The following is a 16,073-nucleotide window of genomic DNA, read 5'->3' on the forward strand; positions in this document are numbered from 1 at the left end:
CCCTTCACTTACCGTCGTCTTGCCAGACCCCTTTCTTCTACGGTCCTCATCTAAAAGGCACCTCCAGGTCGCCCTTGTTCCCTCTCAGTGATGGCTCAGAGCTCCGGTCAAGTTTGCTCGCCACGATTGGACTATCTAGTCATCTCACAACGCCCTCCGCTGACTGCCTATCCTCGGGGTTCCAGCACGGATTTTTGCGGCCAAGAGCGAAGAGAAAGCCCTTTTCCTTTCCCCGGAGACGCGTCTCATGGTTGCAGAATGATTACAAAACGATCCATTGTGACCCACTGCCTTGGACTTGGTCGTTCGTGACCGGGAGTTGCACGGAAATTCCTACACCCTGTGCGTGAGGGGGTAGAATGATGGCCAATGCGTCAATAGATTGTCCTGTCTACTCCTAAGCATGGTTTTTTAATTTGGGCCATAGCAGCCTTCTCGCGTTCGCGCCAAAGATCCCCTTCCTCGTCTCGTCGTTGAATATCTCCAGCGCTCGCTGTTCCATGATTCCGCCCAGCCGATACACGGCCTCGGCCTTGTAAAAGGGATAGTCCGTCCCGTACAGAAGCCTTGAGGGCTCCGTGAAGCGCAGCAGGCCGTGAATCTGATCCGGGAATGGGTAGCCCGCGAGGTCAAAGAAGAAGCGCGTTTTGAACAGGTGTTTGACGTCGTCGCTGGTAATGGGCAAGCTGGGGCTGACCGTGCGCGGCATGTACCCAACACACCGCTCGATCACAGGCGGTAAGGCAGCGCCGCAGTGAGGGACGACGAACGTGATGGACTGGTATCGCGCCACAGTACCGGAGAGGATCAGGTTGCTGACGGCACGGGTGGTGTCGAAGAGGAATTCGAGCATGGGTCGCGGATACTGGGTCAGAGGGGCGACCGCTTGAGGAGCAACGCCGTTGGCGACTGGAAGATTTACTCGACAACAGGTCGGATGCATAAAGACCACGGCGCGTCGCGAGTTCAACTTCTCGAAGACCCTGTCCAGCGCTGGGTCGCCTAGGTACACGGCGTGTGCGTTCGTCATGACCGAGAAGCCCACGGCACCGAGGTGGTCCAAGGCATGGTCGATCTCGGCGAGGGAGCCCTCAATATCCGGAAGTGGTAGGCTTGCAAAGAACGCAAATCGGTCCGGGTGCGCAGCACAGATATCAGCGAGATCCTCGTTGGTTTCGCGAGTCAGCCTGCGAGCAAAGGCGTCGTCCCCTGGCTTCAAGTGCGTGCCAGGTGAGGTGATGCTCAATATGCTCTTCGAGATCTTGGCATTGTCCATGGTCGCAAGGTGCGCCTCGACGGTCCAGCCCTGGAGTTTGGTTCACTGTCAGTCCAACCGGTGGGCCTTGCTTGCCCAGGATTGGGTTGGATCTCTTCTGGGGTTGTTGTCGATGCACGGAATCCGCCTCGGTGGCTTGCTTGCTTACCTGTACCATCGAGATGCCGTCAGTGTCCCCATAACCCAGGTCCATACAATGCTGCCGCCATCGAGCAGGGATTGCATGGCTGTGGGTGTCGATGCGCTCCATTTCCAGTTGTGTTAACCAATTCACGTGGTCTCCAGGTCTACCAGACAATATTGGAACAGTGAACTGGTCTTGTTTGGCTAATCTTCGAAGCATCCCCTCCAGAACCAAGAAGGCCAGGTGGTCGCTCTTCAGATACTAACGGATTAAAAGTCAGGCCATGGCGGTTGACCTCGATATACATACCTCAGCAGCAATCGATCATTGCTTTGATAGCCAATCAGGCTTACCCTTATCCTATACACTAAAATGCGATGCCCGAGCGCCAATCTCCGACATGTGCCAATCGCCCAGATCCACTCTCCTCGTATGTTTAGGCTTGTCGTGAAGCACGGCCAACCTCGTGGGTCGAACACAACGGTGTCTCGAGGAATCTTATGCATGATCGAACATACCCTACTCGTACGTCGGCAATACCGACCGGGCTATTGGGATTTATAATCTCTTTTCCAAGGCAAACGTGACGCGCTAGGATGCCAATGACGGGAACGAAGCCGCGCCATTAGCAAGCAGGTCGTCATCCCAGTCGAAAATCCTGGCATCGAACGAGAACAGATCCTCCGGGCTGCCGGCATCGCCTATATCCACGAACCGTAGCTCCTGGGGATGTGCGGGACTAGGGTACAGCAGCCTCGCCAATTCCGCCTCCTGTTCTTGGGTATGTGCCGTCGAGACGGGTCTAGACCGCGTGAAAATGGCATCGAGTAGTGGACCCAGCAGTCTCTCGTAGATGGCCGCATACTCCAAGACTTCGGTCCAGCCTTGGCTCGAGATGGTCAGTAGGTTCGAAGTGAAGAGCTTTGTCATCTCAAAGATCTCGTTGGGGCTGAATTGCAGCGCGATCGCCTCGAAGTTGTGTCGTAAACAGAACAGCACCACCAGGGCCATTTCGAAGGTGTGATGAGCCGCAAGCCATGGCTGCGGGAAATACCCCGACAGGATCTGCCCGCGACAGCTCTTGGCCGACGAGCATGCGGCCTCGAAAGCCGTGGACATGCTCGTGGAAGATGGTAAGGGCACGCGAGATGAAGGTCTGTGCAACATTACCAGGCCGTGCATCAACGCAAACTCGGTCCATCCGTCGTGCGGGAGATCAGAATGATACCATTCCCACAATCGTCGCTCTGTTATCGCCAGCCACTCCTGCCATGTCTGTTGAGGGTCCAGCTGCCGGCCTTGGAAGTGGACTTCGATGATGGTGGATTGCACTCGTCTATATTCGATCCAGCGGATAGCCAATTTCTTGGTTGCTTGTCCCTGGTGATCGAGTCCATGTGAAGTGATGCACCGATCTTCGAGCACCGACATGACGCTCGTGTCGATTGCCGGGTCCGGAATGGACAGGGGCCTCTGGAGCGCCGCACAAATGGAGCGATCCATACAGTATGCGGCCCAAAAGATACGTCTGCGTAAATCGATAGTCAGGGGGTCCAAACCCATACTCTCCGACACTTCGCGATGCAGACCCAGCTCGAGACAATTGCGCATGGCGAACCCACTGAGGATCCACACATTTCCCAGCTTTGGATTAATGGATGCGTACTGCAGAATCAGCAACGTGACTTGGATCCAAGCCATGTCTGAAGGATACGCCGCATTCTGCGAGAGGTGACGAATCCCTTCCTTGAAGAGCGCTTCAGAGAAGGCCATGCACCGCGCGCCTTGCCCTACCTTTGCACTGCCCAAGGTTGTAGACACGGAGAGAATCAGGTAGATGACAAGGAAGTCGTAGTCCAGTCTTACCGTCTGTGGGCAAGTCTCTCTTCCTTCAGCTCGTGGAATCTTCAAGAGCACGCGGTCGAGCTGTTCCCATATCGTCGGCTCGTACAGAAACGGTTGGACGGGGAGCATGCGCTGCACGTACTTCTTGACCAACGTGTGGACGACGTGAGATGGCAGGCTTGCCAAGATCGACATATCGACCTCAGGTTCGCTATTGCGATTCTGGGCCGGTGTCTTGCTTTGGGCCTGCTCTTTCGCTTCAGGTGAGAGCACTAGCGACGGCGTGAGTCCCATCCGGACTCGCCGTACAACGTCTGTCAGCGACGGACCGACTGGCAAGGTCGCATTGATCATCGACTGGATTTCGGCGCTGGCGATCACCCGCTCCTTGGTCGCGTCTCGGGTGCTCGATGTTCTCCGATGGTGCAAGGCTGTATTCAGAGCGGGACTACTCCTCGCATGCTCGACCGCGACGCATTGCTCTCTGATCTCCGCCTCCAAGGAGGAGATCTGCGGTGGCTCATCGATCACAGCAGCCGTAGCGAGGACAGGAGGGTTTGTGTTTGAAGGCTCGTTGTGATCGATCTCTTCCTGGATTTCGAACTCGTCGCAGCCCAGTTCTGCTAATTTCAACTCAAGGCTGGCAATCTCGTTCTCGAGATGGTGTACGATACTTCGCGGAATAGCAGCGCCGCGGGCTGAGTTGAAGCCCCTGCATTCTGCGCCCACAGCGACGCACTGGGAACATGCCGGTAGCCGTCTGTCGCACTTTGCACATATTTTCGTCAGTCAAGATCCACAGTTTCAGAGACTCACTGGTTCCATCAATCATGTAACAAGCAAATGGTATGAAATACCTTGGATTTCCTCTTCCGACACCTGACGCACGACAGCACGCTGCGTCTACAGGCGGCAATGTTCGGTGTATTTGGCATAGTGGTCGAGGTTCTCCGGCCCATATTTGCGATAAGCATAAGAGTACAACGGCCAAAACGGCCCTCATATCTGTTATGTGCTCGGCGCACCTCCCCATTTTGTCAAGAGTCTATCCCTTCATAAGGTAGGCCCCTCGCTATCTCTAGATAAAACTCTGCACTCATTATACTCTAAAATTAACTCAGCCCTACGTTCTGGCGTCAATATCGTTCGTTCTTGATCGGTATCTGGTACGAGCATATCGGAGATTCACGACTTGTACGAGGCTGAGGCTTCAGTCGACGGAAAATTGACGACGAATTAAGGTTCGCAGAATGTATCCGTTTTTCACCGGATTGGGAAAGTTAAGCGACATTGGTGCGTACCTTGCCCCTGATTTGCTCTGATTTATCATCCACCAAGATCGGGCCGAGTCGAGAAAGTCCGACGCTCTTACTTCGATACGATTGACCAACATGATCGGGTTTCTCCTGCAGACAGACTCCGGATAGGCATGAGCGCAGTTGTGTGACAATATCGACTTTCTCAGAAGCCGACATGGCCTCCCTCCTGTGGAATTTTTACTACCTTTTTTCTTCCAGCTTCACCCGATCGCACTGCGATGCGTCGCCGGACAGGTTGGATTGCTCCAGTCAGGATGAGATTGAGGACGCATTTACTTTGGCCCGTTTCTCGTTTCGTACATCCTCATCTCATATATTAATATTCACATGCATTACTCGAGACTAGTATTAGAGTCGCGGGACACTCGTTGCTTAGCATTCGCCTCGCCATTCTTGGCGTGCTCCCTTCCCATGACTTCGTGTCTTTGACGGTTGAATCAACTGCCAGACATGGACTTCTCGTCCGTCCCCATGAGATTGCAGATTGAGCGAGATGCTGGCACCAGGCTGAAGGCAAGACATCCATCCCCGGCCACCGTACAGCACCTAACAAGCGTCTAGATCATTGTGGTGGGCGCCGGGCTTGGCGGGCTTGCGACGGCAATATCATGCCAGCTTGCTGGCCATGAAGTCACCGTCCTCGAATCCGCGGCCACAATGGGTGAGATTGGGGCAGGTCTCCAGACGTTGGCAAACTCATCCCGAGTTCTCACCTCTTGGGGAATGGGCGAACAACTCAGCAAATGTGCAACGACGCCGCGGCTCTGCAACATGATCGGATGGCGAGGTGAGGCCATATCAACGTGGGATATCCACAAGTCTACACGCGAGGAATGGGGCAGTCCATACTGGGATCTGCATCGCGTCAGTCTGCATCGATGTCTCTGGGACCGAGCGGTGGAACTGGGTGCCGAGGTGCGGGCCAATTCACGAGTAACCGATGTCAGGATTGCAGCGGACGGAAGTTATGCGACTGTGGTGGTCCAACAAGGCGAGCAAGGGACCCGCGCCTCCATGGACGCAGATCTCGTCGTCGGCGCGGACGGCATCAGAAGCCACTGTCGAGATCTACTGGTTGGGAGAGATGACCCTCCGGCCAAATCGGGGGATATGGCGTACAGAGTTCTCCTCAATACCGACGACATGCTAAAGGACCCCGAACTGAGAGATTTCGTGTTGGATCCGCAGGTCAACTACTGGATTGGGCCTGAATGTCATGTCGTGTCGTATGTCTTGAGAGGAGGCAAACAATTCAATATGGTCCTCCTGGTCCCCGATGATCTACCGGAGGACGTCGTCACGCAGGAGGGGAACGTCGAAGTTATGCAAGCTTTGTTCAAAGATTGGGACCCGAGGTAAGATCAATCCAGGGGCTGCAGCAGGCTCCCCCTGGTCAGACGTACACATGTACGTTGGACTAACCACTCAAACCCAACCTTAGAGTCCGCAAGATTCTGTCTACCTGTTCTCAAGTCAAGAAATGGCGCCTCTGTACCCGAACGCCCACCCCAAGCTCCCCGTCCTGGTACCACCCTAGCGGGACTTTCGTCCTGCTCGGCGATTCCGTCCACGCCACTCTCCCTTACCTCGCGAGCGGCGCCGGCATGGCCATCGAGGACGCCTCTGTCCTAGGCCTCTGCCTCTTGCGCATATCCTCCAGCTCCACGCCCCAAGAGAAGCTGCACGCTCTGAGAGTATATGAGACGTGCCGAAAACCGCGGACCCAGCGGGTCGTCGAGAAGGCGTATGAAAGCCAGTACTTATATCATCTTCCGGACGGTCCGGAGCAGAGGGAGCGGGATGGAAAGATGAAGGCCTTTGAGGACGCATATCGCACTCAAGGGAATGGAGCAGTACCCCAGGGCCTGAAGCAGGGGGACGATGCGTTTGCTTGGAGGAGCGGTGGGGTTGGAAAGTGGTTGTTTGAATATGACTGCGAGATGGATGTAGAGAGATGTTGGACATTGCTCCAGGCGGAGGGAGAGGCTGCTGCAAGGACAGCTGCTCGCTCAGACTCGAAGAAGCTCGGCTTAGGTCTAGCGGCAACTGCAAGACTGTAATGCACGACAGCCATCTAGCGAATATTTTGTGGCCTTGTACGCATAATATTTTCGTCACAGATCATTGACGGACACTGTGTTGCTTTTGGAACAGCAGCAATCAATAGGTGCCGATGAAAAGAAAAGATCGAAAGGAGAAATTAGAGCCTGAAGATCTTGTATAGAATATTGCGCTTCTTGTTCCTCCCTCCACTGCGAAGGCATGCTCTACCTCCCAATGCACCTCATTGCTATCTTAGTAGAACACGGTATTTAAAAAAGACATGAGACCTCCTGTCTATCAAAGCGTCCACAGAGTCCTCCAGCGCTTTCCCTCAGGATCCCCTTCCAACCCTCCCCGAAGGCCTATCGTCCAATATACTTCAACTCCAGGCATCTCAAACCGGGATAGATGATAGCCGTCCATGACGCGGCGACAGGCAGGCCAATCTGAGGACTAAAAGTTAACCACGACATTGTAATCCGACAGAATGGGCAAAGCTAGCAGAAAGTGGAGGTCAGTGGACTTACATCCGCACCGTCTCCGATCAAGGCAGCGATCGGGCCTGTGTAGTAGTCTTGGTCCATGCACATGATGGCCCCGACCCATCCGATCACGAAGGTTGTAATGGCAGCAAGTCCAATGGGGAGGAGTTCGCGAGTATTCCATGCGCTCCAGTCGTACCCGTTGCGTTTTCTGCGGAAAATAAATTCCTCTTGCAGGGTCATGGTGATCCAGATGATGGTCCAGTACCCAATCAGCGAGAGGAAGTTGATGAAGATCTGGAGCAAGTGGGCGCGACCCGCGATCGCGGTCACAGTGAAGATGACGGTGGAGACGGTACACCAGAACACACGTGGGACGCGGGCGAATCGCGGGTCAAGTAACTGGAATGATAGGGCAGCAGCATAGATTCCTGCGACGTTGTTGGCGACAATACCCAGAGCCAGGAGGACCGCGCAGAATTTGCCGAATTGGTTCAACGGCGCGAGGCCCTCGACGTACAAAGCGCCCGCGGAATCCGCGAAGGCGGCTTTCCATGTCGGGTTCTTGCTTAGACCGCTCCCCAGGCCGATGCCGATTAGTTCGGGGAACATCTTGCCCAAGCCGAGACCCACGGTTGTCCACAGGAAAATTTGCCAGCGCGAGGTCTTTGGGGGGAAGTAGACGAAGAAATCGCACGCACAGGCGGACCAGCCCAGGGCACCGGAGGCGCTGAGGAAGAAGTAAGTCAATCGGTGGCCGGCGAGGACGGAGCCCTCGCCTAAGCTGGCCGAGCTGGTGTCGAAGAGCGGGCCGGCCGTGCCCACCATGATGAATAGGACGCAGATTTGGGGAAGCCAGGCATATCTGGGAGGTGGTTTTTTGGTCAGCATCGACATCCCGGGATTTGTCGGTATTGCTCTCAACGAACCTCTCATAGATATGAAACCACTTGATGCCGAACGTGATGATGAGCCAAGTTCCCAATGCTGCAACGATAACTCCGATAATGACGGACATGCCTCCACCATTGACAGCGGATAAGATCAAGCCAGCAACCAGACAATCAACTAGACCCCACCCGATTTGCACGACGACGTTGAAGAGGGCGGCTAGTCGAGATGGATACCACCCCATCGTGTAGCGTGCGTTCACCTGGCCTCCATGTCAGTTCCACCGTTCAAATCAGGTCGAGCCTCACTGAGGAAATCGAAGCTGGGGAACATACTAGCGTCCGATTCCCAGACATGGGTCCGAAGGTACCAATGTATGCCGTGCACATGGCGCCAAATATGTTTCCAAATGCGCAGATACTGGTCTCCTGTTCAGCGCGCACTTCTATCGCTTCCCAAACTGCCAAAATCTTACAGCATGGCGTCCTTCAAGCCGAGGTGGAACTCGATCGGACCGAGAACACCGACGGTCATGTTGTTGGCAGTGCAGTTGGCCGAGAACCAGACGATGCCAATTTGGAAGAAATCCTTCATCGAAACCTTGCGTTGGCGACTGCACTCCGGCACGCGTTCGATGCCGCGAGCTTCGACGCTGGCACGAGTCTCCATCCAGTTTGCGAACTTCTGCCACGACGTTTTCGGCCCGCTATCTCCAGGGACTTCTATTGTCCCCAGCTCCGCAAACGAGGGGTCAACAGGGCGCTGGTCCGCCTGCATCGACGATTTCTCTTCGTCCATGATTTGCGTCGAGGTCCCCCTGGCGTCCATCTTCGCCAGGGACATGACTGTTACCGAGCTATCACGAGAAGAAATTCGAGAAGAAAGAGCAAGGGATTGAGGGCTCTTTCGAGAAATAGGCTTGGAAGACGGCCATGTCTTTGGTTTTGTAATATAGAACTTGTAGCTAGGCTAAGAAAATGCGTGAGTGTGTCGTTTGTGGCTTATCTGGGAATAGGTCGTGAATCTCCGAAGCAAGTGCGGCCTAGAGACAGGACGCACTATTGTTCCAGGCTTCGTTTGCACCCTTTAGTATCTAGCCAACTGCTGAGACTGCTTTGGTTGGAATTAGAAGACTCTTAGATACTTAGATACCTTATCGACACCTTCCGCGCCACCGGCGAAGGGAGCGACCTGATGAAGCGTCATGGTCATGGTGCCGTTCAAGTGCATTGGCACTCCGGGTTGACTTCCCCCAGACGCGGTGCCCGAGCCTTACCATTGTTCACATCAATCCAGTCCAGAATCGAGCAGCAGGACTTATCATTTAGCTCGGCCGATGGCAGGGACACGGCAGATAAAGGAGTAAGGTGGGATGAGGCGATAAGCACAGACATAGGACTTTCCCGAAAGCATGGCACGTGAAGGGAGAGCCTGTGCCACGATCCGCACGGGGTTCTCCTGAGACTTGAGTCGAGGATGGGGGCTGGCACTGAGCGCTGACAAGACAGAATGACTGAGAACAATGCACATTGCTGTTGCCAACAGAAAAGGAACCCGAATAACGCTTTGAGGCAGTGAATGTGTGGGAGAAAGGCGGGCATCTAAGGCAGCGAGGCTGGTTTTAGATGGCGGACCAGATAGGCACGTGACTACAAAGCCTCCAAGCCTTCTCGAGAAGGCGGAGGAGGCGGAGGAGGCGGCGCTAGTCCCAAATAGTCCAGGTAACCCTAAGCGCTCTTGTTAATAATATCATTGCCTCGTCTGTTCCCGCCGAAAGCCAGCGGCGCTTTCTCTGCTCACCACCCGTACAAATCAAAAAATTCATCAACGCATATGAGCGGAGAGCTGTCTGGCCCAGCCCCGTGACAAGTCATGGAAGAGCTGCATTATGCACTGCAGTCGCTGCCGTCTTGTCAACGGTGTCAGCGGCTGAGAAAGAGATGCGATTCCCAAATGCCGGCCTGTCGACTGTGCCAAAAGGCCAAGGTCGACTGCACCATTTTTGACCATGCACTACAGCAGACGTTGTCCCGAAAGTACGTTGTCTGCCTGGCCAAATGAAGGCCCCTGTCTCTGATTCGAGGTAGGTATATCCAGGCTCTCATCTTGCGCCTGGACAGCCTCAAGGCAAAACACGCCGCTATCACACTAGAGGCTGATGCTGGCCGGCAAGCTCTGCCAGAGGGTATTCCGAATCAGTTGAAGACGCATCAAGCGCAAAGCAATTTCCCTTGCCTCCCGGGATCAGTACCCGATACTGAACATGGGGGAGACTTTAACAACCATTTCCTTGTTCCCAGCGTCAATGGGTCGACTTCCCGATTCTATGGTTCGAGCTCCGTGTTTGCGCTTGCAGTCGAGGTTCTGGCATTGGCCTCCGATAAGAATCTCTTCAGCCCTTCGGGTCCATCGGAGCCTCTTCTTTCAGCCAAGGACGGCCACGACCGTGATTTGGATTCCGTAGCCCCCACTGCAGTCTTTGATACTGGAAGAGATTTTGTGCAGTCACTCATCGCAGATTACATGGCATCCATCAATGTCATACATCCATGTATTGACGAAACTCACCTGGAAGAGGACCTTGATAGGTTTTTGGCAACGAGTGGAGCTCTGGAGTTCGACGCAGACAAGCTGCAACGGATCGAAAAGTATCAATGCTTCCGCATCGCCATGATGTGTTCCATATCCTGCGTCGCTAAGGCGCGGCACAGTCCAAGCCTCGTGGCGTACGGCAATCAATTCTACGCACAGGCTGTGAGGTACGTTGAAGAAGTGACGGCGGAGGTCTCTCCCCAGTCTCTCGAAGCCCTCCTCCTTCTCGTGATTTATTGTCTCTTCAATCCCCGCAAAGGCAATATATGGAAGATCCTAGACTTCGCCTGTCGCTTGAGCGTCCAATTGGGCTATCACACTGAACAAGGGCATTCGGTATTGGAGAGTGAAGACAACAAAACCTGGAGGAGGACAGCCTTTTGGAGCCTCTTCTCCATAGAGCGATTGGTAGGGCAATGTTTCGGTCGACCTTCAGATCTGCCCAGCTCTATCGTCACCACAGAATATCCGACCGTACTCACAGATCCGGCACTTTTGGACGACGAATCAAGACAGAAGGTGTCAGCCGCTCAAGTATTCCACTTAATGTTCCTTCGCTCAGAAATCTACACGGACATTTACCTTTCCGCTACCAGCCCCCTCCCGAGGCTGGACTGGTTCCTCGAGCAACACGCCGCGTTGCGACAATGGCACCAGAATCCCAGCCAATGCTTCCTCATCAACGACAGCAAGAATCCCGCGGGAGTTGGCGAGGTCACGCGCGATATCATGTACCACGCCTCGGTTCTCTTCCTCTTCCAACGCCATCTTCTCGAGGCCCTGGCCACGATTCGGCACAATAATCCACCACAGCGAGACCTCTCCCAGCCAAACCACACCCTTACTATCACCTCGGAACCCTACCACTCCTCGAAGATTCTTCTGAGGTTATACACCCTCATTATCCGCTCGACGGCGTCCAATTCACTCCTATCCATATTTCCCGTAACTTTTCTCGCGGCGTACTCGATCTTCCAAGCGGGCATGACGCTTGTATCATACGCTCTTCTCTCTCTTGAGTGCGCCATCGAAATCCAAGGCCCCTCCTCTCTCAATCCTGAAGGCCGCCGAGATTTAGAGAGGGAAAGAAACGAAGAGACGGAGCTTGATTTCTCGGACCTGCTGAGCCTGTCGAACGACTGCCTAGTACTACTTTCCTGGTGTAAAGAGCAATGGCCTGGTATGGAGGGCATGGTAGACGCCTTTGCGAGATGTAGTGCTGAAACAATATGGAAGGTGCTGAGAGTGCAAAAATGATGAGATCGACGCTGCTGCATCAGAAGAGAGAAGACAGAGATGGCATCTGCCACTACACCCAATGACAGCCTTCGAAGTTCATCCTGAGCAGGTCTCATGATGGAAGATGTGATTTACGAACTTCGACAGACTTTAAAACCTGTGCAATAAAAGCGAGGAGTCATTTATGCTTTCGTGACTTCTGTGTTGTGGAACGGGAAGTCGACCTATTTTGCTATGCAAAAAGCCTGCCGCTCAATACGATCAGAGTGGGATTTTGTGGTTCGAGCCGGTCGAGCTCCGGACTTGGAACGAGGAGTGACGTGTCGTGTGCTATGCAGATGAAGACGTTGTCGATCTCCTCGAGCTCACACATAGCCTTAATACTCTCCACGGCGAGTTCTTGGTCGACGAACGTCGACTATTCCCCGCGCGACAGTTCGAAGAAGGGACTCATACGTGACCTCTCCATGTCGAGGTGTGAAGAGCGGACTTGATTCCAGGCATCAGCGCCCATCACCACGAAGTTCCAAGAGGGGACCATGAACCTGGCAAAGCTCTAGCTGTAATCCCAATGATCGATACCGACCCTGCAAAACCTCACGTCTTCCTTATAGCAGACTGCTACTAGTTCTTCTCTGGGTGGGGGAAGAAATTGCCGGGGAAATGGAAGAACGAGGCGAAAACCAGGAGCCTGGAAGCCCTCCAAAGAACGGTTCATCTGTGCACATCCATCACATCTCGCCGACTCGGCCTATTGTCACTGTTGTCGAGGACGACTAGTTTCCTCGACCGAACTTGGCGCTCGGAACATAAGCGAAACTTGGGATCCGAATCAGTTGCGTATCGTCCCTGGGCGGGCATTTTGGCAGGTATGCTATCTCACCTTTGAGACAAATGCTGTACTACAACTCGAGTTTTTCAAGTAATGTGCCATTTCGCCTTTGATCATCAACCCCTGAAAGCTCAGCGCGAGCACTGAGATTCTGATACGATCAAGCACCGCTGGCCTTCAGCATGCTTTGCTGTTTTGCCTCTTCCGCTAGCAGTGGATCCAGTCCTTTAAACACTCCAAACCCAGCAAGACTGCGATCGCCGTGCTCACCACCATCGGCGGAACAAAGAAGTAAACGTAGCAAAGCAGCATATTGGCGAAATTGCTGACAAACAAAATCCATTTCAACCTGCTCAACAGCTCCTCTAGGCGCTCTTCTTCCTTGCCTCTTATTACTACATTCCCATCACCCTCATCTACCTTCTTCGCCTCTCCTTTCATCGCACTTCGAGACGCAAAACGCTGTGCCGTGGTATGACCAGTGGTGCTTGGATGAACGCTCAAGACCCACGATAACGCGGCGCTCATGGACAAAAACACCGTAGCGCCTAAGCCAAACCCCATGTAGAAATCATGCAAGGTCCTCAAGCGGCCCATGAAATTGAACCGCACGGTCTGCATGGCGGAGAAAAGGGCGTTGCCCTCCACGCCGAAGTCGTTAGGGAGGAGGAGGCCGCCGATCGTGTGAGTGGTTGCGAAGAAGATGAGCAACGCAGCAGTGAGTTTGTACGTGTTCATCGCAAGCAATCTTGAGAAAAGCGATGACTGCAACGGAGACAGGGTATTTGACGACAGCGGTTCTGTCGAAGTAGGTTTGGGACGCACGGATTGGCGAGTTGAGACAGGCATGGCTTCAAGTGCTGGATCCCTTTAAGAAATTGGTGGCTAATATCAATAGAGAGGAACTTTATATATATCACGCTTTGAAGAGCGAGTTATTTCAGGGAATACTAGGCAGATTGTGAAGAAGACGATCTGGCGTGCGGTGAGACGAAGGTTAGAGCTGCATTCAAAACTATACCCAGGGAGGTGTAGCTGACTCCTCGTATTCGTATTTCTTTTCTCTCTCCGGGCTGTGTGTTCCCTCTCTTAGATTGAATTGCATATTTATGTACTCGGTACCTGTTACCAAGACATTAATACATTATATGTCGCGCCTAAAATCCCCAGTGGACATGGATAATGACGTTGAAGACGATGGATATTCGGACAAAGCTATTCGGCGGCTATCCTTAGATAAACCCGCTGAGTCAGCTCACAGCTAAGTATTCGAACCATTGTTCAGGGGCTGGCAGCCTCGTGCTGCAGTGGCGGCCTAATTTCTCCAAGAAACGATCACTCAAGCACTGAGAACTTCGAGGAGGAATGCGCCGTCTTCGACCCTGTTTCCTTTCCATTTATTCACACTGTATCTACAATGGTCTAATTTATAGCGATGAACTGCATTCAACCGAGCGATCCCCCCCCCAAACAGGAGACCCCTTTTCACAACTCCATAAGCGCTCCGTCATACTGACATGCTGAATCTTCTCTCTATGTGCATCTATCTTGTGTCGACTCGCCACCCTATCATGTACATATATATCACAAGCTCGCCGAAATTGCACGGCTACTTCGGCTGCGAATGCTTGGTCCCCACTTATACAGCACCCACGGAATGGGCACCATTGCGGCGGAACAGGCTCCCAAGATGCTGGTGGCTTTTCCCGTGCCCAAGGACTCGTACACTAAAATAGACACCTTGGTCAGTATGCTTGATCTATCTGCTCGATTATTCTACACTTACTTTGCACGGCAAAAAGAGGGAAAGCCGCTGCAAAGCCATAACGGGCGAATGCGTTTGCGGCTCCAGCTGACGCACCATATGTGGGTCCATAGATGTTTACCAGGTAGCTGATGGCGGAGGCCTACAAAGCAATGTCAGTTCTGGTCAACGTCATGGATAGTATTGCCTTACAAAGATACAAAGATTGCCCCAAGCGAATGGGATCAATGCACAAACGGGGCTCGCCCAATGGATATCTGGTCTGACAGTCCAGGCAAACCAGAACAGGCCGATCGGAATTCCGAAGCTGCCAAAAATCGCTGGCACGAGAATATCTTCGAGCTGGTTCGGCCGCAGCTCCTGAACACCTTTTTGCTTTCTCTTTAGAACCAAGTCTATGCCGATACCCGTGGCAGTGGCACAGAAACAACCGATTGCGATGGCAACAAATGCAAGCCCCGACTGGCCCTGATTGAAGTCATAGGTCCTAGACAGGGACCAAGGGACTGCCGGAAAGAAGTTGTACAAGATGCCAAAGCTAAGGGCCACGTAGAGACTGAGAAAGAGGACGATCGGCTCTGTCACCTGCATCTGGAGCGGCCTCCCTAGAGTGGCGGACACCCACGCCTTCAAGGCCTTGAGCATATCTGCAGCCTGGATAGACTCTGCCTGAGACTTTGCATTGGTGGTCAACTGCTCCCTTTTAAGTTTCTTCAAGATAGCCTTCTTGTACGTCTCAGACATTCCCAATGCCCAGATGTACGTCAGCAATGCGAGGAAAATGGAGACCCACTCAAGCCACCTCCAGCCTTTGTTTTCCTGGACGAAGCCACCTATTACTGGGCCTGCATTTTATTCTCGTATCAGTATTAGATTATCATCAATCAAGCCCGACATACCTAAGCTAGGCCCAAGGTTGGGTGCCATCACAAAGACTGACGCGGCTCGATTCCTGTACCGTGGCTGCCATATGTCTGCAATCGTTCCTCCACCGACACTTAAAGCAGGACTTCCAAAGAACCCAGCAAGGAACCGACAGATGAGGACCGACGCAAGACTGCCTGATAACGCAGCCCCCATCGCAAACAGAGCGGCTATCGGTAAACTGAGACGGTAGATCAGAAGCCTGCCGACCGTCTCGCTCAGGGGAGCTGCAATCATAGGTCCAAACGCCAATCCCAGACAGAACAGCGACACTCCTAGGAGGGAGACAGTCGAAGAGACATGGTATTTCTGCATTACTTCTCTGTAGCCGGACGAGTAGATGGACGACATAAAGGTGCTAAAGGAAAGCCATTAGAAAATACCCATCGGATCAGTTATGGTTGGATGTGCATACATGGTGAAAGCATACATTGCGCAGATGCTCGTGTGATAGAGTTTCTTGCAAAGACTCCAGTTGTTTGGATTGGCAGGGCTGGCGTTCCACTGAACTTGTTGATCATTGCCGTGGTCCGCCATGGTGGCCGGCTTGTCGTCCATATTGAGAATGTACGCATGAACTTTTGTCTTCGTTGCTCTCCAAGACGGTCCTGTACCAGGTCCGCCAAGTATTCTTTCCTCTACTCGAATAAAAAGAAATGGAGGCCAGAAAGCTGATAAATCGACCCTCGAGCCACGTCAACACTCCTGTCTAACCAACCTTCCAGCAATATGTCTACGCGC

The 16,073-nt window shown here is 53.2% G+C and overlaps 7 protein-coding genes across 7 annotated transcripts; 2 read left to right on the top strand and 5 right to left on the bottom strand.

The window, feature by feature from the left end:
• Nucleotides 1-397: 397 nt before the first annotated feature.
• A1O5_01783 (uncharacterized protein) lies at nt 398-1,526 on the bottom strand (the record flags this gene model as incomplete). The annotated part of the gene is made up of 2 exons (XM_007742399.1): nt 398-1,306; nt 1,425-1,526. 2 exons carry the CDS (start codon nt 1,524-1,526, stop codon nt 398-400), a joined length of 1,011 nt encoding a protein of 336 aa, XP_007740589.1.
• Nucleotides 1,527-1,991: 465 nt separating this feature from the next.
• On the bottom strand, nt 1,992-4,180 carry A1O5_01784 (uncharacterized protein; the record flags this gene model as incomplete). The annotated part of the gene is made up of 2 exons (XM_007742400.1): nt 1,992-4,013; nt 4,103-4,180. The coding sequence occupies 2 exons, from the start codon at nt 4,178-4,180 to the stop codon at nt 1,992-1,994; spliced, it is 2,100 nt and encodes a 699-aa protein (XP_007740590.1).
• A 1,041-nt stretch (nt 4,181-5,221) lies between these two features.
• Nucleotides 5,222-6,624, top strand: A1O5_01785 (uncharacterized protein; the record flags this gene model as incomplete). Its single annotated transcript, XM_007742401.1, has 2 exons — nt 5,222-5,919; nt 6,006-6,624. The coding sequence occupies 2 exons, from the start codon at nt 5,222-5,224 to the stop codon at nt 6,622-6,624; spliced, it is 1,317 nt and encodes a 438-aa protein (XP_007740591.1).
• A 345-nt stretch (nt 6,625-6,969) lies between these two features.
• Nucleotides 6,970-8,808, bottom strand: A1O5_01786 (uncharacterized protein; the record flags this gene model as incomplete). Its single annotated transcript, XM_007742402.1, has 5 exons — nt 6,970-7,053; nt 7,135-7,954; nt 8,019-8,242; nt 8,316-8,400; nt 8,456-8,808. 5 exons carry the CDS (start codon nt 8,806-8,808, stop codon nt 6,970-6,972), a joined length of 1,566 nt encoding a protein of 521 aa, XP_007740592.1.
• A 1,125-nt stretch (nt 8,809-9,933) lies between these two features.
• A1O5_01787 (uncharacterized protein) lies at nt 9,934-11,829 on the top strand (the record flags this gene model as incomplete). The annotated part of the gene is made up of 2 exons (XM_007742403.1): nt 9,934-10,016; nt 10,068-11,829. The coding sequence occupies 2 exons, from the start codon at nt 9,934-9,936 to the stop codon at nt 11,827-11,829; spliced, it is 1,845 nt and encodes a 614-aa protein (XP_007740593.1).
• Nucleotides 11,830-12,850: 1,021 nt separating this feature from the next.
• A1O5_01788 (uncharacterized protein) lies at nt 12,851-13,492 on the bottom strand (the record flags this gene model as incomplete). The annotated part of the gene is made up of 1 exon (XM_007742404.1): nt 12,851-13,492. One exon carries the CDS (start codon nt 13,490-13,492, stop codon nt 12,851-12,853), a length of 642 nt encoding a protein of 213 aa, XP_007740594.1.
• Nucleotides 13,493-14,227: 735 nt separating this feature from the next.
• On the bottom strand, nt 14,228-15,890 carry A1O5_01789 (uncharacterized protein; the record flags this gene model as incomplete). Its single annotated transcript, XM_007742405.1, has 5 exons — nt 14,228-14,370; nt 14,430-14,550; nt 14,601-15,253; nt 15,308-15,690; nt 15,748-15,890. 5 exons carry the CDS (start codon nt 15,888-15,890, stop codon nt 14,228-14,230), a joined length of 1,443 nt encoding a protein of 480 aa, XP_007740595.1.
• Between the last annotated feature and the right edge of the window lie 183 nt (nt 15,891-16,073).

Source organism: Cladophialophora psammophila, assembly GCF_000585535.1.
Source record: "Cladophialophora psammophila CBS 110553 chromosome Unknown aczJe-supercont1.2, whole genome shotgun sequence".
Classification (NCBI taxonomy): Eukaryota; Fungi; Ascomycota; class Eurotiomycetes; order Chaetothyriales; family Herpotrichiellaceae; genus Cladophialophora; species Cladophialophora psammophila.